This window comes from Buteo buteo, chromosome 10 (assembly GCF_964188355.1).
Source record: "Buteo buteo chromosome 10, bButBut1.hap1.1, whole genome shotgun sequence".
NCBI lineage: Eukaryota > Metazoa > Chordata > Aves > Accipitriformes > Accipitridae > Buteo > Buteo buteo.
Window position 1 is genome coordinate 30,713,034 of NC_134180.1, and position 25,412 is coordinate 30,738,445.

Here is a 25,412-nt window from a genome sequence, read left to right on the forward strand (position 1 = left end):
CAGGTTTCACCCTTCTCCTCCCTGATGAGTAGCAACAGCCGAGAAAACCTTGTTCTCCTCCTGGAGGACAGCGTCTAGCTGCCTGACTATGTGCATTACTTGCAACTATGTTGTACCTTTCACAGCCTCAAGGAAATACCAGATATACATTCCTGAGCTCTCCTTCCTGCCCCCTCGGTAACCCTTGAACCCAGGTGGTTTTTTTACGTGATATTTAATTTACCATTTGACCAGAAGACAAGCTTAAATTCAAAGTAAATGTTAAACACTTGCAAAAAATATGTATAACTGAGGTTAGGGAGCAAACTCCCTCCTGACTTCGTTTTGCTAAGGATTGGTCTAATTGTTAGTACTACAAGTGGGAAATTCCGGATATATTTTCCCAAGAGTGGCAGCAGCCAAAGCTCCATGAGAACCCACTGACACTCCCAACTTACTGAGGTCCTTCTTGAAATGTAAGTTGGTTTTTATTAGGTTCCTCTCATAAACAAATAAATTAATTTCCCTCCTGTTTTCATAGTATAAACTTTGACCATTAGCCAGAAGCTAAAGTGAAGGTCATGCTGACAAGATTTGTCTTCCCAGGTGTGAGTAACAAGATATGCTAGCAAAGACGGCCAGGGTAGATACAATGGAAAGACAGTTTCTCATTGCATGTCTACGACCTCTAAGGTATCTCAATCCTAAATCCATGAAATCAGTCTACAAATTCTCCTCTGAAAGTAGAGTTTCAACGTAACAGAGCAAGGTGTGTCTCCAAAGCTGTGACCCTTAGCAAGAGCAAATTATCAGGAGATTGAAGACATGATTGGAGAAAAGCTAAATAATTTCAGTTATGATTGAAGAACTATTTTTATTTAATTTTAAATTTTAGTTATTTTTTTACTGTATAACTACAATGGGGAGAAACAGGGAAAAAATAGCAAGCAAGATATTTTGAAAATGAAATCTGTATTTCACATAGAAAGTGAGTTAGTTGAAATCATGAGGTGATTTGAAATTGTCAGCATTCATGACCTCAGAAATGTTTATTTTTTGATTGATCAATACACATTCTAAAATACACTTATTTGTCAAACTAACATGCCAAAAGAAACATGTGATAGCACAGGCCTTTATAAAAGAGAACCCAGCCTGTTTACCTTTACTTTATCTCCATCATGAGGGGCTTGATGTTAGCCCTGGTTTTAAACCTGGTGGGTAAGTAACTTATCTGCTTTGATGAATTTAAAATAATAGATTCAGGAAAAGTTTTCAAAATCTAAATATAGTTCACTTACAAACATGAGCTTTAACATTTTACAGAAACAATTATTTTATGACAATTTTTTTGTTGTTTAGGAAAAAAAGGCTTTTGGCTATGTGCTGAACTAGAAATAAAGTTAATTAGAAAGAGTTATGCCATATGTACAAGATGAGATATAGCCTTTCATACTAAAATACATTAACATTTTGGGGGTTTTTTTTTTGCTTTGTCATTTCATTACTCTTTTTTTTCCCTCTCTTTCAGGGAGCCAGCCTCTTAATTACCGTAAGTAATTTTCCTATCAGCTAATATAATTATAATGAGTGAAATTCAAAATAGAATCTGAAAAGTATATCAATGTTTAATATAATTTTACAACAGCTAATTTTGTTCAGGTGCAATACAAAAATGAACAAATTCATCTTTTTTGTTCCATACATTCTAATACAGGTACTTTAATATGTTCTGTACAGTCTCTATAATGTTTTATGGGAACCATTTCTTTGCAGAACCTGATTTCAGTGAAAACAAGGTTTATACATTTAATTATGAAAGCATGCTTCTCAGTGGACTTCCAGAGAAAGGACTTGCAAGAGCTGGAATAAGAATAAAAAGTAAAGTGGAAATTAGTGGTATTGGGCCAAAACTTTGTCTTATTAGGGTAAGAAAATTTACTCAATTTCAAAGGTAAAATTCTCTTCATACTTGACTTCCTTTTTAAGCTTTTGGGAAGTAATTAAGTTTCATCATGTATTGTGCTTACTCAGGGAGAATGTAACTAACACTATTATTTTTTATGCAGTGCCCTAAATTCTATTTGCACTTTGCCAGGTAATTCTCAGCTCAAGCCAACCTTGGACTTGAAGGATTTCTTCTGCTTTGTGATCAGGGAGACAATGGAATGTAATTTGAAATGCACAATAATTTATTACTGGATCAATCCGATTGTTCCAAACTGTACAACCTAGGATTATTTAATCAACTGATTTCATAACCAGCAAACAAAAAGCAATAAAACATGCTACAGTAGCTGGATGTGATTCAATATTTAGCATAATTAATGTCATCTGGTGGCTCCTTTTTCTGCAGGGTCCCAAATGACATTCTTTGTCATCCTCAATTGTATATTTTTACTGCATGCTGAGTAATTACTAAGAGTTTTGATTATGTGAAAAACACTTTTGCCTTTAACAGAAGCCTATACATGCTTCTAATGAGTGTATTGAAACGCACCCCTCGATTGCTTGACACAAACTCCACTTAGTCTTCTGTATATGTGGAAGAAAAATGACCTTTTTAAAAGCTTTTATTTGGCAAATTGAAAACTGCAGATTAAAAAGACTGGTGACTTTCTGATAAATGCTTGTAAATGCTGTAGCCTTCCAGCCTGGATTAGCCTTCTGTTACTAGGTATTTTTGTAAATTCAAATTATAATAGATCTAGACAGGAAACATTGCTTTTCCATGACCTTTGAAAATGGCTGGATTTTTTTGCAAAAAAACCCAAGGAAATAAGAGCCGCACGTCTGCACTGGTGAGTAGATGGCTTCCCTGGCAGAGAGGAGGCAGAAGTAGTCTCATCCTCACCCCACATCCTCCCCCATTCCTGCTGAAATCATTCTTGGTGTTTTAGGATGAGTCTTCCCCAAAAACTGACTGCTGTTCCCTAAAACCTTCCAACACCATTTCACCTGCCCTAGTGCATTTGGGGAAAAGTTTCCGTTTCAAAAATAAATACAGAAATAATTTCAGGCAAGAAAAGAAAAGGAAAAAAACCATGAGATTTTGGGGCAAGTTCTAAGCTAAAGGTAATGATACATTTATTCCCTTCTGCTCTGGGAAAAGTTTATGTTCCTGCTGTTATATTTAAATTAGAGAGTTTGGAGGGATGGTTCAGGGAATTAATCTTTCATCTGTAGCCTACTAGTTCGCATTCAGCCCCAGTAAAAAGCTGTGCTCCCTGAGCAGTTTCCAGCTGACAATTTTTTCATCACAAGCCCACAAGTAAGAATTGCCAGCTGTGTTCAAAACCTCGCAGACAGCGTAAGTCCTGACTGGGCCCTGAGGGCTGGGGAAAACTACCTCGCCCTGACCCTGCAGAGCAGTCCCAAGCCTGCCCGTATGCAATATGCCAGAAGCATGTCCAAGAGGCAGCATGAGGGATTTGCTCCGTAACAGCCTTCTCCGTGAGCTTCAGTTACCCGGGTTGGCAGTGATCTCCACCAACAATAACAACAATAAATATGAAAGTGCAGTCTCCAGCGATTTGCTGTATAAGGATTTAGTTTGTGTGGCTTTTTGAGGAATTAATCCGCGTCTTGCATCACATTGCCAGCCTGAGGTGTCAGAGAAAAGTCTCTTTAAATTGTCAAAATACATGGAAGGGAAGGGTCCTCTGAGAAACTAAGCTAAACATGCCCCATTCCCACGGGGTAGAAATCTTTCGAGTTATGCATAGTTTAGCACAACTTTCTACTTGCCTGGATGTGCCCCAGGTTGAGGCTGGAGTGTGAAGTGCATAGCGGGGGTCAGGCCAGTGCCTGAGCCTTCAGTTCCACAGCAAAATGGGTAGGGAAGGACAATGTCTATAACCTGCTCTCCACTGCTCAAACAAATTATGACCAGCTGGCCCAGCAGCCATGTTGTTATTAGTTTCTGACTGCTGTCTGTGCTTTGTGACCCCAGCGAGGGAGGCGACAAAGTTCACAACAGGAGTTAATGATGCTTTATGCAACATTAACTCTCCCCTGCAATTTCCTGCAGATCTTCCATACTACTTTTGGGTAGCAACCTGCTTCATGCAGCTCTTCTCTGGCTCATTTCTTCATACAAGTCAACCTTTGGCAATATAGATTATCTGTGAAACAGAACAGAGTCCAGTGACTGTGGAAGTATCATCACAGTCATTTGCATTACTCTCTTTTTATATATGGAAATATGTATATCAATACTAGCTATGTTAAATGACAGCTTTTAAGTTTTCCCTTTGAAGAGGCTTTGCGTTATTTAAAAGTGTATTTTTTACATGAGTAAGGCTCTAGATGCTTTTGTGCATTGAAAAAAGTTAACTGAAAAAAATGAAAAAGGAATTCTATTCCCCCTTTGTTCTAGATTCACTCAATCGAAGCAGCAGAGTACAATGGTGTCTGGCCTACAAGCTCGTTCTCTCGATCACTCAAACTGACACAGGTACTAACTGGGCAACTTAGTAATCCCATCAAGTTTGAGTATAGCAATGGCCATGTTGGAAACCTTATGGCTCCTGATTCTGTCTCGGATGATGGTCTGAACATCTACAGAGGGATTCTGAATGTGCTGGAACTAAGTATAAAGAAGATGCAGCATTCATACAGCTTACAGGAGGTGAGCTTTTTGTTTTGGCCATGGTGTTCGCTTTGTAAATAAATGAACCTTCTCTTCAGATTCTTCTACCACATTTTCTGAATTCGTCCTTGACATAAACTTCACTAACAAGAAACAGCGAAGCTTTGGAAATCATGACTAAGTTGTTCCTATGGGACAACATTTGATGGAGCTGTAGCTAAACAGGACAACAGAATAACAGATTTTTAGTCTGCCTGATCAAAGTATTTCAGAAAAGGCATTTGAGTATTAGATCCTCAGAAAATGTGGCTTGTGATTCTAGAGAAAGTAAACTCCTGTGAAAGCTGAAGCCTACATAAAATTTGAATACTGTATTAAAACAAACTTAAACATACAGCACAAGATTAAAGATAAAATAACAGTAATTTGACTTTTTTACCAATCATATATACTTTAATCTCCTCTAGCTCCTCTTTTCGGAGGAAAACAGTATATAAGCCATGACATTACTGTAATAGCTTTGACAGTTACAGTTGATGCTCTGTTGGAATTTCCACTGTTTTTCAGGTTTTAATATTTTAGTCAAGGTAAATCATCTGATATTACTATTCACCACAGAAATTGCAATGTGTTTAGTTTTTGCGAAACCGTATTTACATTGATTAGACTACATTCAATTCAGGGATCAGCAAAAACCTTGAAATTATTATACTTTCATGTTATTTTTATTGAAAATGCAGACTGGAGTAACTTTAATTTTTAAAAAATTTATTTTTATGTAAGTAGAGTTGTTTCTGGGAAAGGAACTACATGATTTAATATTTTCACGCTGCTTGTTGCACATAAAAACCCAGGTGGTGGTGTCGCATATTCTGCAGCGCTATTTTCTCATATCTAGTTTTACATCTTCATTCTTTCTAATTCAGTTAGCAATATGTCCTACTCTCGCTGCTGAGTAATATATGTGACTTCACCTTCTAGAATCTTTCCAAGTTTTCTTTGCTTTTCTCAGACAGCAACTGATTAGTGAACATTGGCACCCTTGCTTGACAATCTCAGGTCACTCTGTAAAGGAAGATAAGTGTTATTAGTCCCAAAATCTGAGCTGCAGAGAGGTTTAAAGGACTAACCTGGAAAAATCTACATCACATCCTGCAGGGTGTGGGGTAAGGGTATCTGAGCTAGTCGTGAACTGCACAGAGCTGGAAAGTCCAGCTAGGCAGGAGGCTACTTCATCCCACTGAGCCTGGTGGGCTGGACATTCCCATTTAAAGTCTAGATGTCTCTACCACACCCTGCAGTCTGCAGAGGAGCCCCACACCTGTATTTGCAGAGTATAAGTCTTTCAGAAAGCTTGGGCAATTCTTATTTCTAGCCCTCACCAAACCACAGTGTCTTCAGGAATACTGTTAAGCTAAAGATGAAGTGGGTATGTCTTGCCTCCTAACCACCACATGACCATTTTGCTCTTCTGACATAGCCCAGAGCTGCTCTCTGGAGTGGCTCTGCTATCAATAACAATAAAAAAATAATGAAAATAACCCTTCCTCCTAAAATGCAATCAAATATTTTCCTCTCCAAAAATCTCCTCACTGACTGAGGAGATATAAGAGCTCTTATAAATATATATGCTTGAAATATTACTGAAGATCTGAGCTAAAACTGCAAACTCAAGAAAACCCACAATCAAAACTCTGCTATCCTGAAATTCTTTTTAATTCTTGCCGTTCGTATCGTGACAGATCATCTGATATTGCAAGGCCTGTTCCATAGGCATTTATAAGCTCTCTATAAAAGCAAATTTTAAGGGCAGAATGTCATCTCCAACCTTAAAATACTTTGCTGTTGAGATTTTATTCTGACTGATCAAATTATTTTGGCACTTTTTATTAATATTCCTCAAACAGTATTTCATAATCGACAGCTCTGACTGGAAATTGTAACTCACCCTCTCTAAGGTTCCAAATCTTCTCTCAGTGAAACTCTTGAGAATTTTAGTTCTTTCAGTGAAACTCTGATTTGGCTTACTGGAAACCTGTACATGTAAAAAAGAGATGAAAGTAACGATCATCCCAATTTTGCTTCTGGATAGTACCATGAATAAAAAGGTATTCATTTCTATCAGGAATGTTGAAAATACAGAATCAAACAGGAAAGTCCGTGTGGGGAATGGATGAAACTTTGCGTAAGAGTGAACTTCTCTGATCACATTCTCATTTTTGCCAGGCTGGGATTGGAGGTATTTGTAACACAACATATGCAATTCAGGAAAACAAGAGAGCAAACCTAGTCTATGTGACCAAATCCAAGGACCTGAACAGTTGTGAAGAGAAAGTTCAAATGGTCACAGGTTCAGCATACACTTATCCGTGCCAGACCTGCCAGCAGGTAAATTAGAGCGGTATTGCATATACGTATTTTATATTCTTATGCAGAGAGCCATTTGGCATCAGTGTCATCTCTTGCTTTGTAACACTTAAAACGAGAGAAGAGTCAAATCTTCTGTATCTAGTTATCAACATTTTCTTTCTGTATGAAAATCGGATCCACAGAGCAGCAGAGGTCTACGCTGCAGACTGTCACGTGCTGCAGACGCACTTCAACTAGCTCAAACTAGCTGGCTTGGAAACCATTAATTATCAGCATGAGTTAATTCACCTACTCTGTCGAGTAGAAAAGATAGTCACGATATCCAGTTTCTGCTATTCAAGATAACTACTGCTGCATCTTGTTATAATCCTGTCTTTGAAATAAGAAATCGTGTGGCTTATACTGCTGCTCTCCTCACAAAATGTGTCTCCTTCTCAAGGGAATAACCAATTACTTATATTTGGGAAAGGGAAAAAACAGCTAACACTTCTTAGCAGTAAAAGTAACGGAGCCAGGCAGCATGCCTGACCTCTCCCATGGAAGCGTGCATGCAGAATTCACATAAACCACTCAGATGGCCAATGAGCAAAACAGCCCTGGAAAATAAGTGGGTTGAAGTGGGTGATGTAATAGCTTCTAGTCACAGAATTTAGAAGTTTAATGACTTTCTAGTTTCTTTGTTTCTTTGCTTTTTTATATTATAAAGAGAAACAAGAATTCCCGGGCAACTGCTACTTACAATTACAAAATTAAATATACACGTAATGAAGCTGTAATTACACAAGCTGATGTTGAGGAAATCCACCAGTTTGCACCCTTCAACGAGATAACAGGAGGAAATGCTATAGTAGAAGCAAGGTACTGTACATATGCCTTTAATTCAGCAACTAATTCAGCATCTCAGTAATCTGGTCAAACTCCATAACTGAAATAAATCCTTTACTTCCACAGCCTATTGTTTGCCAGTATGTAATTACATAAAATCCCAAACAGTTCATAAAAACAACCTTCACTGTTAGTTGTAAATCTGAAACATGCACATCACTATCCAAATTTTGTTAGCTAAACTTGGCAGGGTTTGACTATTTTATTTCTCAGGGATATTTGATTTATGTCATAAAAGCCAAAACAAATGTAATTCCATCTGAAAAATTGTGAACTAATATATTTGCAGTAAAATACTTTGAAAGACAGTTACTCACTGAAGGAGAGTTCCCTGGAAGATAATAATGCAGTAAGAGACCCTGGAGACTAGTTCACAAGAAACCTAGATAGGACTTTCGATTCCGATATAGTTCCTAAGTACAGTGGGCTGCTTGCAAATCTCCCATCAAAACTGTTTCTTGATAGAAAATTGGGTTTTATTGCAAAAAGATTGGGCACAAGGCATGTAAAATGTATTTGCTTTTCCACAGCAAATTTTGCATATTTCTTAAACAAGTTTGGGGCAAAATGAGAATATGGTTGTCTAAGAAATTATACCCCTGCTCATTTTTAGCTCAAGCCCCCAAACTTTCAGTGTTTGAAAATTTTTTCATCTGCATCAAAATCATCTATTGAAAAAATTTTTAGTTACCTGCTTTAGTGATGGACTCTGTAGACAGGTGTGCCCTACTGAAGGGGAGGCTTTTTGTGTAAAGGTCACTGTACAGAAGATATACCTCGATCCCACTTTTCAGCTGCTGTAATCTTGCATTGCTCCATTAGCTTCTGCAAGAATCTATTGGTATAATATACAGTTTTGGAAACTGCAACATCAGAAAGTTCGTGTCAATAAATCACTGGTTAACTTCATTAATATGATGAAGATGTTCATTTTAGCTAACCAAAAAAAAAGAACAGTAAAGGTGAAAGTGGCTTTACTATCTCATGCAATCAAGGTGAAGATAGATACAACTATAGTGCTTTCATCAAATTATAGGTTGTTGTGAGTGAGCATTAGTCTGGAGCCAATGGACTCTTGCTGATTTAAACTCTTCTTCTGCAAGCCTGCATACACTTTCTTCCTTACTGTTCTTCCTCAAGTATTGAACCCTCAGAAAGGGTAGTGCCTTTACTTTTCCCAATTTCTCTGGATCCTTTGCATTGCCCAGCAGAACGGGACAAATATAAGACAGCTGGGAAGATGCAGATATGTCACCCAAGTATTCAGAAGTTATTTCTACAATGCACTTTATGTGTTTAAAAAAAAAAAAAAAAGGAAAGAAAATCTAACATCAAGGACTTAAAATATTTGGAGCTGAATTTTCAGACCTGTTCAGCATAAGCCTCTTCCAGCATCTTTCAAAGCCAAGAGAGGTTTTACTATTGTTTCACCATTTTAATCCTATCTTTAGTATTAATTTGCTCTTCTCATCAGTGTATAACATTTTCCTATGTATTCTAGGCAGATATATTTCTTCCCAAAACGATGAAGATGTAGACATAATAGATTCATCATGTTCTGGAAGGGGGAGTTAAATCTGTCCAAGTGTACCTGATGTTATACTTTCTGACCTAAATGCCCATTCAGTAACATTGTATAAAATTTCAAGAGAGAAAAAAATCTCTGCTGATTCTGTAGCGATTTCTATTCAAATTCCGGTGGCTTGTCTGCAAAGCAGTTATACACTATTTTCTGCAGCAGTTCTCTGTAATCCATATGGAAGGAGTGGATAGAAATGATACAGAAGATCATCATAGAGATTCCAAAATAAACACGCCAATTTTCTACAGAGATTTTGAGATACTGTGTAGTACAGCAATATTGCTTTTGGAATGTTTTTAGTTGTTCAGTACAAATACCTAACTTTATTATAGTGTCCTAAATGACCGATTTTAAATATAATTGGTGGGATAGGATACATCCCTTTAGCTGAAAATGTAGCAAAGATAGCAAATGCTTACAAAGACAGTCTCTCATTGGAATTATTCTTAATAAGAAAGGATGAAGGTTTGGTGCTCCTTGAAAAATGTCCAAAAACTTGAGTACTTTTCCAAAGACTAATCCTGAATTTATCTGGCCCTTTTTGGGGGGAAATCCAGTTTGAAACTTCATGAGAACCTTTTATCTTCTGCAGTCCCCAGGACACTCAGCTTGCCAGACAAAATGGTGAAGGAATTGTAATAGTGCAGGTAAAAAGATTGTAGGATTTCATATTGTCTCTAACAATTTTTGATTCTTTTTGAAGCTTCCAGGAGGCACAGACGCGTAAGAGCTTTTATGAACTTCTTAAAAGCTTTAAATTAAGTGATAATTTCTGAAAAAAATTCCCATCAGTTATTTGTCTATAATCCTTAATTTACTCCTTAAGACAAAACACACATTTCCTGTGATCTTCTTCAGGCCACAGCTTCTCACGTCCCAGTTCTTCCTTAAATTCTCAAGCCATGTTATTCCCAAAGGAAGGCAAAGGCTGGCTCTGATCTGAGCCGTGCTGTGTAAGTGCACACCTTCTCAGAGTACAGTTCTGAGCATCATGTCCAAATGTATCTGTTTGTAAATATCTTTGCCCCTCAATAACAAAACCCTTTTGAAACAATTGTAGTTGCACTGCAATGCAGGGAGGCAGAATTACTGTTTTGTTTTTAGTTTGTACCCTGCATCTTGTGATGTTATCTCCCTGGGTGTCTCCATTTCAGGCAGAAACTTGCTTTGACTGACGTGGAGAAGCACATGGCAGAGGTCCCACCAAAAGAATTCCAGAATCGTGGGTCACTTCAGTACCAGTTTGGCAGTGAATTGCTTCAGCTTCCTGTCCACTTATTCAGAATAAAAAATGTGGAAAGCCAGGTAAAGTTCAGCCACTGGACAGACTCTTTGTTGGATGTTGGAATCTGTGCGTGTGGGAAACAATGCATGTGAGCTTCCTGCATTTTAATCTTCCTGCAGATAGAGGAAAGCCTGCAAGACCTAGTAGAGACCACATCTGAACAGCTTCCCAGCGATGCACCAGCAAAAGCCCTCAAGCTTATGCACCTCTTCCGTGCAGCGAATGAGGAGAATTACGAGTCAGTGTGGAAGCAGTTCTCCAGTCGGCCAGCATACAGGTACGAGCAATATAAGTGGTGATTCTTCTGCTGATAAACTCTATTGGAGACCATTTGGAATGACTGTGTTCAAATGCAGATCTGGAAAATGGTCCTGGTCTTTCCCATGACAGGCGCTACATTTTGGATATAATTCCTGCAGTTGCCAGTCACCGTGCACTCAGGTTCTTGAGGCATAAAATGGAAAAGCAAGAACTCACCAACTGGGAAGCATCTCAAACGGTGTTTGTGGCTCTGCACTCAAGCACACCAACTCGGGACGTGATGGAGGAAGCAACAGTAGGATTCCCTAAACATTCTCAAATCACTTCTTACTGATTTTAGCATCTGTTGTATTTAATTCCTTTGACAAGATGGCAAAGGCTTTGAAAATATAAAGGTTTTATATACTCTAGTGATGTTGAAAGGGGTTTAATTCCTGACTGTCTTAATGGGAGGGGAATGCAAATCAAAAGGGCAAAAATGAGTCCAGAATGAAACAGGAAAGCAAAAGTAGAATACCCCTCAGGGACAGAGGTTATTCCTGCAAACACTGGTTTCTAGTCTCCCTTTGTCCAAATGTACTTTATAGTTACATCAGGTTAGATGTCTGAGTATCTACAAAGACTAGGGAGTAAGAAATACATATTTGTTATATCCGTGTAGTTGTCCTGATTGACCTAGCAGGATGGGTATAAATCAGAGATCTATCAAAATCAAGGGCAATATGCCAATGTGGAGCCCATGTAGGAGAAAGTGTAATAATTTTTACAATTTTTTCCTCTTCTGCAGGGTCTAATTCTAGCCTCAAATGCAGGAAGTTATCTCTGCCTACCCTAGGTAGAGCCCACGCATCTCAGACTAGAGTTTTGCCCTCTGTAAAAGCCGTGACAGCCCAGCCGTTACTTTGTGGTAATGCTCTGCTTCCCACTCAAGGGAGCAGTGGGCTGGTGCCTCCTGTCAGCTCCTACATTTATACAAAATATTCCTGTCTGCCCAAAGTACTGAGGTCCATTCACAGTGTATCTCACATTTTTTGTACCTATAGTTGAGGCTATTATAAAACAATGATGAATGTTTCTTGAATAATGTGTGTTTTTCCATTCCATAACTGTGTGATTTCCTCCCTTTAGATTATATCCTATGCCAAATTTAAATCTGAAACACTATAAAAGCAACAGATCTGCCTTCCAGATGTTACTTGGAATTACTTTACGATTGCGTTGTCAAGTACAGTAGTATCTACTGTAAACTATAAACTATAACTATAAATCCATCGGTACAAAAATATCAAAAGCCTGGGTTTGCTTTGCATTTGGCAGAAACATATTTTTTAATATTGTTGCTCTTCATTAATGGTGGTAATGAACAACTGCTTTCTTCCCAGCTCATCATGAAAAAACATTGTCCACGCTCAAGTACTGTGCTTGGAAAGGCTTGCCATCTCAGCTATGCGTCACTGTGCCACAAACAGTGCTCTTCATCAGACTCCTGCTCTGAATGTCTCCAGGTAACCACATTGTTATTTATCGTTTAAAAGAAAAATTAAGCCTTGAGTTCTTTCTTCATTATTCAGAAACCTGTATTTCACTTCACTACAGTGTTTCCTTTGGGGAAAGGAACCCCAGTTGGTTAAATACAGCATTTTTATCTTCAGATTAACACACAAAAGAGAGTGAGAGGAAGAAGCACATAATTCATAGCACTTTCTATCTGAGTGTCTCTGAGTGCTTTATTGCCAATTATTAATGAAGTCCCATGGCACTGCTCTGAAATACTTTAAATATAGGTACTTATATATACTTACAAATAAACTAAGTGACACAAAAGCCCGGGGTTTTGCCCAAAGTCATGTAGTCCAGCCATTTCTCAGCCAGAAGCAGAGCCCACTCACCCACATAGACTCTAAGCTTTTAATAATAATAATACCCTCCCTGTTCTGCACTGCTTTTAATCAGTGGGCCTGAAAACAATTTAAATAGGCAGTAAATAGCATTTCCTAGTTCTAGAGACGCATGCCATGGTTTACAGAGGTCAGCCACTCAGCCAGTGATAGAGAGGGAAAGAGAAATCGGTGTTTTCAGTCTTCGACACTGGTCAGTCCACCATCCCCAGTAAGAGCAGGGTGTTCCCAGCACATTGTGTGCCTACCATGATTTTTGTCGTGTAGTACACAGGCATGGGCAACATTCCTACATGTGACTCCTGTGTTACAATTGCCACCAATGCTCTTGAGCTAATTAAATCCAAGAAGCACAATGCCAGGGAGTGGAAATTCTTTCCCAAAGCAAATGATTGTATAGGCTTGTTCAATGCATTTCAAATGTCCACTCATTTGATTAGTAATATCAAATGGACTGTTTCTGCACCATCAATGGATCTCAAATGCAATATTTTAAAGCACAGGAACTGTATTGAAATTATTCTAAAACAACTCAGTTTCTTTTTCAGAGCCATTTGTTAGCATTGAAAACAGTTATCTATTAGGATTTAGTTCTTTTCTCATATTCAGCCTTCAGACAACTACTTCTAATCTTGCCACGCGAATGTAAGTGTGATCCAGTTGCTTATGACGGAGGTTGCAAAATGACCCGGTGATCTCATTGCCAGCTATTAATCCACACTAAAAAGTGGCTGTCATAGCTGAAGTTAAGGGCACCACCACTAGCCATATCTTCAGGAATCTTATTTAAGGGTCTGAAGGATTTAACTGTATCTGCATTTTTGCACCTGTCTTCAACCATGAGAAAGAGATACTCAGACAGCATTATTGCAGGGTTTCCAACTCTCCCTTAAAGGCAGTGGGAACTAGATCCTAGCCACTATTTTTACCTTTAAAAATCTTACTTGATAACTTTAACGCATAGTGATGAAGAAGCTGTTCATTGCAGCTTCTTTGGCTATGCTTGTTCTATGAATAAAATGTCCTATTCATGAGGACAAAAAGAATTTGAAAATATTTAAAATAAGTGAATTGAACAAACTGAAATTATCAAAGTCAAACCTCAGAATAGGCTGGGGGATGGGATATAGATAAGAGCTGGAATTGAACTCAACAGAAGATTTGTTTTCTTTTTTCAGCTACTTCATGGATTTGCAGGAGAGGCATTGAGCAAGTCTAACACAGAAGAAATTTCCCTGGCTTTGAAAGCCCTTGGGAATGTAGGACATCCAGCCAGCATCAAGCACATCAAGAAATTTTTGCCAGGATATGCAGCTGGTGCCTCAGGTTTGCCACTCAACGTCCATGCGACTGCTGTGATGGCCCTGAGAAACATAGGCATGAAAGATCCAAAAATGGTAAGGAAACAAAGCTGCCTCCTTTGCACTTATGATAACCCAACACAAGGCTGCTAATTGGTGATGGGTGATGAGGGGATAGCAGACTTTTTTTTTTCAAACATATGTGTAATATGTTGGGGTTTTTTTCAAATACTTAGCCATTCCTTAGTTGGCATGTCTTATTCCTTTTGGCATTAACCTCTAGTATTTCAGACTGCAACAAAAATCCCATTAAAAGGATACATTCATTATCCTGTTGTTGAAGACAAATCAGTACTTCCATTGCAAACATTTATTTTCCAAGGACATTAGACAGAAAGCTAAATTATTGACCAAAACATGCTTAGTGCTACTTCAACTTTGGTATGTGAGAGAACCACAAAACAAGCTTTTCAGAGAATTGACATTTAATACTGAGTGTCACATCTAATCGTAATTCAAGACCAGATCTTATTGTAAATAGATACTAGAGGTTTGCATCCTAATTACAAATTTACAGACATTGTGTGGGTTTAAGCAATAAACAGAACATTTACTAAATGTGACTTTTGTCCCTGAATGAGATAATGATTAGATATCCCATACAATGGTTACACAGGCATACTGTTATCCACCACAGACATCACTTTACAATCATTTTTGCCTTAAAGCAATCTGCTTCTAAAAGGAAACCTTGCATTTTCAAGATTTTTTTTCCTGATATTGAAATTTTTTTGTTTTATGTAAGTCTACTCTTAATATAGAAAGTAAAATAAAAGCTTTCACTAACTATTCTCCTACTAATCTGTATCAGTTTTTTCCATTATACTCATTTTTTGCATGTGACTCCCAGTTTGAGTGCACATATTGATCCACAGACAATAGTTTGCCAGGGTATGCTTTTAAGCAAAAGAATAAAGAAACAATTTACTAGAATGCAGGAGCTAGATGGGGAAAAGCAGAGGGGAGGAGCGAATAGCAAGGGTAGGAGTTAAGGTATCTGCTGCGGAAGAAAAAAAGCCAACTTGGTGTTTGAAAACAATGCTGTGTCTCTGACTGCCCTTTGGCCTGGCTTTCTACATGTGATCCAGACCACTGTTTAGTTCCATTTTCTATGCATTTTCTTTAGAGAAAATTGATCTGGAGCAAGTTAATGACTGTGACTGGATTTTTCATTATTCAAAAACCAGTTTAATGCCTGGTTTGCAGCTAGCTGCATACCCATATATGCATTAAACAGACTTAATACATGGTCTGTCTTTTTCATTGTTTAATTTGAAAAGGTAATTACATTTAGAAAGAGGCTACTGCATCCTTGTCACTACTTTTCCATTGGTATTTGATAATGAACATATTCAAATTAATAAAACCAATCAGGGTGTCTCCAAAGTTTGTTGAAGTTTTCTGGGTCAGACTTGTCATTAGAGAGCATGGACATGCGCTGTCCCAGGCAGGACAGGACTGTGCAGAGGGGCTGCCAGAACAGTGTTACACCATCCACATCCATTTTGAAGTTGGGGTCAAAGGCTCCAGTACAAAATTAGTCTTGATACTGAATATTGCTGAGGTCAAACACATTGGTCACAAGTAGTACTGTGGAAATTACATTTGTTGCATAAACTTTCGGTTTTAAGCTGCCTACATGGCATAGAGATTTCTGGTGGTAAACAGGGTTTTATTCATTTCATTTTTATTCTATTATTTAGCAGAAAGGGCCCCAGGAGATCAAATGATTTGAAATAAGGCATACCTTTATGGGTAGGGATAAGTGATCACTGAAACCATTTCTCAGGTATGTAATGGATCCATGAAATCTCTTTTACCTAGAGTGGTTATGCTACAGACATATTTTGCTATAGCTCAAAAAGGGATAATAGTCTTGATGTAGAAGTTATCCAGCAAAGTTCCTTGGCTTTGATTGTGTAGGAAGCCAGACTACATTACCATAATGCCCCTTCCAGCCCGCAGACTATGAAACCAGGAACACTGTTGCCATAATAATTAAGTAATACAAATTTTTACTGTACTAGTGATGAAGAGATCATTGACCTGTGACAAATGGTTATTGGCAAAATGCTCAAACATACTGTAAATTTGAATGTATCTATCATTTTCAGGTCCAGGCTATTACCCTTGAGATTTTCCTGAATCACAAAATTCATCCCCGGGTCCGAATGTTAGCTGCAGTGGTTTTGCTTGAAACCAAACCGGGCCTTCCAATACTGATGACATTAGCTGATGCTGTGCTGAAGGAACCGAGCATGCAAGTAGCAAGTTTCATCTACTCTCACCTGAGGGCCCTGGGTAGAAGCACAGCTCCAGATCTTCAAGTGATGTAAGGCATATCTGGATCCCTTCCCTAGATGAAAAACTTGTTGCAAACTGAGTTGTTAACGTGCTCACCGAATTTTTTCAGGGCTTCTGCCTGCAGAATGGCTATCAGAGTATTAAGTCCCAAATTTGACAGATCTGGATATCAGTTCAGTAAGGTTTTCCGCTTCAGTATGTTTAAAGGTAAGATTCAGAAGATTTTGTGGAGAAATATATACAGGTCAGTGTGTGAAAAAAAAATCGTACAGTATGAGAACCCAATTATTCTAGCCAGCTGGTTAGCTGCATGTTGTTCCTCCATATTCTCCTATGTTCAGTGAAAAAAAAAAAAAAAAAATCTCAGGCTCTGCATTTGGAGAGTGTTTAGGTCCCTGTGTGTTTTGCATTGTACACTGCCAGCATGAAATTACCAGAGGGCTTGTGGGGCTCTAACCCTCCATTTTCATTAGCCAGTGAGGCACATGCTCCTGTATTAAATGCTGTAGTCTCAGCGGTACTTAACAATTTCATACCATTGTTCAGCACCAAACAAACAGAAGGGACCTAAATTACGGCTGAAGTGGATTAATTTCTACCAGTGCTGAACACCTACAACTCTTGCTGAATTCAAATGTGATGCTAAATACTCTTCACCCCAACAGTAGTGCCCAGTGAAACAGCAAACTCTGAAAACATTCAGATGTGACAATTAATTGCACCCATGAGCAGCGAACTCAGGCTTATTGTCTAAAGATTTTTCTTGCACCTTCCTACCAGGATTCTTTACTAGAATGAGCAAATCCATGTATGGGATCTTGAGGCTGACCAGTTACATCAATGGGAGTTGCACATAAAAATGTAGTCAGAATGGGGAGGACCAGATTAGAAGAGAGCTCTTGCTGGGCCAAACTGTAGCTATTTCTATTTTCCGTGTATGTTATTTTTCTCAGTAGAGATTTTTTAAACAACTCCCCTATGTAAATTACCATGACAGCCTCAGTGATTTGGCATATGTGGCTGGCAGACTAGGGAGATTATATCTACAAACACAGTCTCCTTACACATACTGTTTATCTAGGAGGACTTGGATGTTTTTAGCACTTTTGTTATTCACTGGTAGATGTAAAGATTCTTTTCAAAGTAATCAATAGAAAAAGAGACTGAAACATCTGAAATCCACAAGACTTTTGTAGATCTTATTGTTGCCCTGCCCCTGTTTCATGGTTTTTACATGACCATTTAATTGCTCTACAATAAAAATAAATATAATGCATACCACAACAACCACAGTGATATATGAGACGCATGCTTGCTGCCTCAGAGATGGAGACAGAGAATGCCCAAAGAAATACAGTCACTAATATGCACTGTGTGAACCTTTGTACCATTTAAAATGCATTCAGGGAGATAGATAGAAACGTTCCAGTAATATGCAGATACATGTTTCTAGTTTTAGGTACTCATTTTCTTCTCTTATTTTTGCTTTTAAAATGAAGCTATCTGAGTTTTCACATAGTGAGAAAGAAGGGTACAGTACGCATGAGAGTACCTGGCAGAAGGCTATGTGAAATGGATTAGTTTGTTCTGGCTGTAGCCTAGAAATGAGGCACATCAGTGAACTGCTGTAACATCTTGGTGAAGACCAGTGTCAGAAATTTGTTTACCATGCATATGTAATATTTAAACCTCTCATCCTGAAGAATAAGGAACAAGATCCTTTTCTCACACATGCTAATCTTAGACTTGGATAACTCAGTTAGCTAAATGAAGTCAATCCTCTATTACACTGTTGTGGGAGGAGGATCCATCCTCCAGCTTTCTGATTTGGTTTGTCACCACTAGCCACAGGTGAAATGTGTTTCAGCAAGTCCATTCTGGAGGAGTTTCCATAGTGACGGCTGTAATGCAGTACCTATTTCCTTGATAAAAACAAAAATGTGCCCTCAGCATCACAGATCTTTGTGGTGCTAGATGCTGAATTTTTAATGACAGGCAATAATGCCAGCTGAATCTATCTCTAATCTGGAATCCGTCACACATGGCCACCACAAATAGTGCTTCATGCTCTACAAGCTGCTACTGAAATCAAAGAGAAGACTCAGGTTCTGCTCAGTGTGAGGACTGACAGAATCTGACTCTCAATAGGCACAGATTCATGTAATTAAATATGTGTACTAATGTTCATAGGTACCAAAGACTGCTTGCTTTGATCACAGATTTTTCTTTCCCTCTTCCTTGGGGCAAGACATTTAGTCAGATATATGCAGGTGCCATCACACTCTCACAGTGAAGCGGCTACAGTGCATCATCATCTGACTATGTCAGTAGGATTTTCCATTGGGAAATATTTTCTTAGAGCATTAGTGCTATGTAATGCCTGAGGTGTGGAAAATATCCCTGCTCCCTTCAAGTCAATGAATTCTGTATAATCATTTAACCATTTAAGAGCAACTCTTCTTATTAAGTATCAGTAAGTACCATGGGGCTTTTTAACTAACAGTTTTTGTGGGTTAGAACACAAAAAAGAGCCTTAACAAATTCACTAAAAGTACCATGCCTCATTCTAGTTTCCAGTCCATGCAATCTCAAGTCAGCTTATTAGTAATGTCCCAGTGTGGCATCCCTTTGCTTTTTATTTTCTATAGGATCAGCATTAAAATGTGAGCTTTTGTCATCTCTCCTTGCTATCTGCTGAAGGTTCTTCACTGATTCCTCTGCCATCCATTGGCTGGCATAAATACCTGTATTTTGATTGTAGGAGCTTCTACTGAACCGTGTAGGTTGTAGGTAGATAGTGTCTAGCACTTTGGGTAGCACAGGAGCTTCATACAACAAAACAGTGAAGGTAATGTAGTGAAATGCCAGTTCATACAGACTTAGTAGACCAAGTGGATTGCTTTTCCAACAGACTGTTTCTCAAATACATGAAAAGTTGAAATCTGTCCTGAGAAATTAGAAATCAAAATTAGTCCCAGTAATCTGATACAAAACAACTTAGCGTGAGAAGTAAACGAGGTAAAGGACCATCCAAATCCCTGTCTGCATGTATGGATTCAGAAGAGAATGGGAAAGTGTTGACTCGCAAGTGAGATGTTATATGAAACACAGAGTGTGGCACTGGAGAAGTAATATGGGCATGAGTATTCATGACGCCCCACATTTGTGAACCAAGCAATAATCTTTTCTTTAACTTTTGGCTAAGTAATTTATGAGAATTTAGGCACTCCTTTTCTGGAAAGAGGTCAAAGACTCACTCCCTCTCATAATGTTTGAAAATATGTTTCCTACCATTCATCAATAATTTCTGTACAGGTACTGATATTATTGGTCTCGATCTTCCAGGCTCTGCAATTATCCTGGCTGTACTGGATTTCCACAGCTGATTTCTGGTGGTGCTGGGATTTAATCAGTATGTGGTGCCTATGTCTAACATGAGGATAGCAGAAATTTAACATAGGGACTCCTAAAATAGTTTCCAGTCCTCCAACTACTGTAGGAAGATAAGAGAGAGGAGGGCTGAAAGAAAGGAAGCACAACAGAGATGCCTACCTATCATGTCAGCCTTGTTCCTCTTGAAACCTAGGGAAACTTAGAAAAGCCTTGGGATTACTTTAACTCAGAAAACAGGACTGTATAGACCTGTGCCAAGACTGGAAAGAATATTTGACTGGGCTCTGCACTGATTATCTGTATCTAAGAACATTATAGATGATAAATCTAAAGCAGAGAAAATAAATAGACACAAATTATGTTTGCTTAAAGTTCACTCAATAGTTAACAATTATTTAACAATTACTGCATTTCATGTAAGGAGTTGCAACATTTGGAACTAGATGTATTAAATTGCCTCTGAGTCATTTGAGAGACAAATCTACACCTCGCCATCTGTCCTTATAGGACATCTATATCACTTTCCCTAAACTATTAGCAAAGGATGGCAAATCTGTTTTCATTTCTCATCCCCTTTGTCAAGTTGCCCTAAATGATGTCTCGGAAAAGCATTTCATAAGCTGACATTACAGAATCTGACCGGATATAAAGGATATAGCAGAAGCAATTGGAAAAATAACATAACCACAATGCAATGAGCAGGGGTCTTGTAATTTTGCCCATTAATAGTTCAAAAATGCAGAATATTCTGTTTATGACTGGTTTATAACATCAGTTTTATAGCTGGCTTTTCTGGCCTTTCTCATATCATGCTGTATCGGTTGAATTATGCAATTAGTAAATTGATAACAGTCTGCACACTGTGGCTTTAAAAACTAACTGTGCTGTGTTTTACTGCCTATTTCTCTTCAGAGCTCCTTATGAGTGGACTGGCAGCTAAATATTTGGTATTGAATAATGCGGGCAGCTTAATTCCAACAGTGGCAATGTCCCAGCTGCGGACACATTTCCTTGGAAAAGTGGCCGATCCCTTGGAGGTAATTTGGTCTACCCACAGTTTCCGCTCTCATCCCTTCTTACAACCATCATCCAATTGACATTTACACTTTACTTCTTCCCACAGGTGGGAATAACAGTTGAAGGACTGCAGGAGATGTTTGCCAAAGGTTATTCTCCTGACAGGGACTGGGAGACTGACTATAACTTCAAGGAAATCCTGAAAACGGTAAATTCTCAGGGAAAAGAAAATCTCTAAGGTATTGCTTCCCCAAAAGTTATGAAGAATCAGACTTTCTTGCTTTTCTCACACAGCTCTCTGATTGGAAGGCATTCTCCAGTGACAAACCTTTTGCATCGGGCTACTTGAAGATGTTTGGCCAAGAGTTGTTCTTTGGTGGACTTGATAAAAACGCCATCCAAAATGCTTTGCAGGTATCATTTTGAAAACACCACCACCCAAGCATCAAAATCTTTAAAATACCGTTTCTTTCACACATTCTCTACCTTTTTTTAACTTTTCAATTCAAGAGGGTTTTTTGTCTTTAGTATTAATCAAGGCAAATAAGGTCAAGCTTTGATCAGGATTAGCTATAATCATTGCTGGCAGACTTTTCCCTGAGGCATTGTTAATGACATGGATCATGATATTCAAGTTCTGCTTATTTAGACAAGTTGAACTCTGTAATTGCAGGCATGGTATGGACCTGACGAAAAAATCCCTTCAATAAGGAGAATAACCAGTAGCCTTCAAAGTGGTGTAGGGAGGCAGTGGACCAAGGCTTTACTGTCCTCTGAGATCCGTCGTATTGTGCCCACCTGCACAGGGTTCCCAACGGAGACCAGCTTCTATTACTCTTCTGTCACAAAAGTGGCAGGAAATGGTAACGTATTTCAAGTCTTGACCAAGACAAACATGCTTGTTAGGATTAGGGGAGGGAATTTTTAACACTTTTTTTGCTTTCTTTGTAATAGTTCAAGCACAGATTACACCTTCTCCAAAGTCTGATTTCAGATTGACTGAGTTGCTAAATGCCAACATTAGGCTGCAATCCAAAATGAGTCTAAGGTAAATATTTACTATAAAATAAAAAAATAATATTTCTAAGTGAGAGAGGCCATAAAAATTCAACAGCTGTTTACTGTCTGAACATTTTACCCTAATTCTACATTTTCAGCATGGCTAAGGAGATGACCTTTGTAATGGGGATCAACACACACGTGATCCAGGCAGGGCTGGAAGCACACACCAAAATGAACGCTCATGTACCTGTCAATGTCGTTGCCACTGTCCTTATGAAGGAAAAAAATATCAAAATTGAAACTCCACCATGTAAAGATGAGACTAACATAATTACTGTAAGGTAAGACATGGCACTTACTATCTTTCTGTGTAGCAATGCAGAGTCTTTCGAAATAAAACAGAACATTTGCTTAGGGATCTTTTCTTTGACTGACACCTTGGGTAACTGGCAATGATTGGTGTAGTTTATTTATTTTAAATGAAGTGATATGTACCAAAGCTTTGCTTGAAAATATGCGTTACTTCCTGTAGTCTTCACCTGAAAATCCTCTTTAGGACCATTTTTCAGTTGTTGAGACCCATAAGCTGTTTGAAACATAAATGGCATAAAATTTCCATACCATTACATATATTTGGACTGGAGACACTAGGTAAGATATAAGCCAGCTGAATCCTATCAGTTATAACAGATAACCCATATATATTTGCATTTGGTGCCTTGAAGCATAGCGGATTTGGTGTTTCCCGTGTTTTTACCTTGTTTCCCTGTGGCTGCCATTTGGTTTTCTTACCTGTTAGGTCTACTTGATTTATTATCAGTGCATGCAATTACAATACACTCTGGAAAACTGTTGTAGCCAGATGCCAAACAAATGAAAACAGATGGAAATACAAGCACAAGAAGAGGGAGGAAACAGAAAGAGTATTTCCAAGGAATCAAAGCAGTAGACCAAAGCTTAGAAAACCTTCACACACACACGTGAAAAAATACTGAGAAAGACAAGCCGAAAATTCATCACAAAGAAAAAAGCATCACTGACAACAGAAATCAGCTATTATACAATCCACAGAAATGTTAAGTTTCTGCTGTAGGAATACAGCCATAACAAAAGAGCTCAGTTGCTTGATCCAGCTGCAATTAGCATTCATGGCTGCTGGCCCAGAGAAGCTCTGCAGGTCTCCTCAGTTTAGCCACCAGTTAAGCTAATGATTATTCTTTCTTGCCCTTCAATGCTCACAGACCATCCTAGCAGGCATTTGACATCACATCCTACTCCCTAAGATGATTCCTCCACTCCATCAAATGTGATTGCAATCAGGTTCTCCGTGCAGAGGAGGGAGGGTTTCAGCAGTTAGTATGAGTGAAAGTTAGCTACGTGTAAGCTGCTGGGGCACCACAGCCCAAAAGTTTTGTTCAGTTTCTTGTGAAGACCAGGACAGTCTGCTCCCAAGGTCATCAGGGACAGCAAGCACCTGCTCTCAGTAGCTCTCACTGTTGGAGAGCATGAGGCGGATATTAATGAACTCAATAAGGATGCTGAACTGAGAATATTGGACACTGATACAGAGTTTAGAGCCTCAAGCAGAGCAACAAATGGTAGCAGAAGGATCCTCCCTGCAGAGCAAAATAAAAAATATTTTCCTCCTTTGACTTAAGGGGAAATCAAATCAGACACAAAAAGGGTTAAATGCATTGCCAGAAAGCATAAAGCAAGTCTATCAGACGCAAAGGATTACAGTGGAGGAGTCCATGAGTTCCAGCCCAAGCCCTGCTCCAGACCCTGCAGCATTATCATCTATAAAGTGAAGTAGTCACTCGGAAATAGCTCTATAATGCCAAGTATATGAGAAAGCTAAGACTCACTAGCTAACTTTTAGCACCATCAATTTTTCTCCAAAAAGCATTCCTGTTCACTGTTACAAAACAAATGGTCAGTGGAAACCACACAGAGCAATGAAACAGCAATGAGTACAAGCGAAGGCAAAGCAATAACTAGAGAATGTAACATTGAACCACATCACTGAGGAGGTCAGAGACCAAGCAAAGTAAAGTCTTAAAGGTATGAAGAGAAACAAGCAGGCATGATAGAGAGAGAAAGGACACATATATATTCTATATAGAATGAGTCAAAAATTTTAGTTTAACATAGACTTCCTCTTCTTTTTGCATAGATGCACCAAAGAATAAAGAACCTATTGAATTCAATATTTCAGAGATATTCCCTTGTTAGCTTTAAATTCCCTATTTAAAGAAATGGTTTTAGAAAGCTATTGCTCTTTCATTTGTTTGTGAGCTCTGTTCAAAATATTTTAGTGTTGGGCATTTTGTCTTGATGGTCAGTGGGTTACCTTCTATAGTACCTTGTCATTAAAGGTAGTCAGGATGTGATACTATTTTCCCCTTCATCTCTCACATCCAGACGCAGGAAGCAAACAGTCTTCAATAGCATTAAGTTCAGTTATATCCTACACACCACACAGGTTATAACCTGTCACAGCTGTGGGATTTATATAAATTTTCAGGAGCCGAAGAGAAACTCAGGTGAGCAATTGCAGACTGAAGAAAAAAAATAATAAAAACTTTGGTGACAGAGAGATTGCATTCCCAAGACAAATCATAACATTACAGACTCAACTTTCTTTATAGCAAAAATCAGAGCAAAATAATTAATCATACCATGGAGAGAATATATAGCATGTGTTTCAATTCAATCCTATCAAAGTTAAATTTAATTTAAAATAATAGTTATTTTTAAGGCTCTTTTAACATAATTATTTAGTATACGACAGATGGCTACTTAAACATACTTTTAAACAAAATTTACAGGAAGAAGTAAAAATCAAATAAATTTCAGGGAAAATTAGAGCCCTGTGATTAAAGTAGAAATATGGAAATCTGCCAGAGAATTCAAATATATCACATATTCATAATGACAGGCTACTGAAGTATACACATAATCTTGAATAGAGCCTGTATCATGGGGCTTTTCTGCTTGTTTTAACTGTAGGATAAGCAGAAATTGCTTCACATGGGCTTCTTATTTATAAGATGAATTATGAAATTACAACACTGTGTACAACATGTATACAGCATGTGTAACAGAAAATGCAGAAGAGCCAACGTACGCCGTGAGCTCGCAAGGCAGCACAGCGTGTTTGGGGACAGAGAAGGGAAATGGCTGGTGGTCCAGGTCTCTTTTTATAACACCTTTGCACCAAGGTCAGAAGGATGATACAAAGGAAAGGCAGAAATTTTCATTTCACCACAGCAGAAGGAGAGCTAAAGATCTGGTTGGAGGATTGTCTCTTGCTTCTCATTTATTTAGATACGATGTCATGCTGTGCTTTAAAACCTGGGAAAATGGTTTTTCGTTGAATTTTTTTGTTTTAAACAGACATTGAGCTCTTCTGTCCCCATGTTAGGGATGTACATAAGGCCACACTCACTGAAACATCAGTGGGCCCAACACAGCTGAATTGCTT

General features: G+C 38.4%; 1 protein-coding gene across 1 annotated transcript in view; it reads left to right on the forward strand.

Moving 5' to 3' along the window:
- The first annotated feature begins 1,160 nt into the window (after positions 1-1,160).
- Positions 1,161-25,412, forward strand: part of LOC142035485 (vitellogenin-1-like) — a 43,397-nt gene continuing 19,145 nt past the window's right edge. The window contains exons 1-19 of the mRNA XM_075037579.1: positions 1,161-1,200; positions 1,511-1,531; positions 1,756-1,907; positions 4,358-4,609; positions 6,797-6,958; positions 7,647-7,798; positions 10,562-10,712; positions 10,812-10,969; positions 11,083-11,248; positions 12,336-12,458; positions 14,030-14,248; positions 16,327-16,544; positions 16,626-16,723; positions 20,822-20,946; positions 21,033-21,134; positions 21,221-21,340; positions 21,600-21,789; positions 21,881-21,974; positions 22,084-22,269. Of these exons, the coding sequence (XP_074893680.1) occupies positions 1,161-1,200; positions 1,511-1,531; positions 1,756-1,907; positions 4,358-4,609; positions 6,797-6,958; positions 7,647-7,798; positions 10,562-10,712; positions 10,812-10,969; positions 11,083-11,248; positions 12,336-12,458; positions 14,030-14,248; positions 16,327-16,544; positions 16,626-16,723; positions 20,822-20,946; positions 21,033-21,134; positions 21,221-21,340; positions 21,600-21,789; positions 21,881-21,974; positions 22,084-22,269 (2,729 nt within the window). The remainder of the gene's footprint in view (positions 1,201-1,510; positions 1,532-1,755; positions 1,908-4,357; positions 4,610-6,796; positions 6,959-7,646; positions 7,799-10,561; positions 10,713-10,811; positions 10,970-11,082; positions 11,249-12,335; positions 12,459-14,029; positions 14,249-16,326; positions 16,545-16,625; positions 16,724-20,821; positions 20,947-21,032; positions 21,135-21,220; positions 21,341-21,599; positions 21,790-21,880; positions 21,975-22,083; positions 22,270-25,412) is intronic.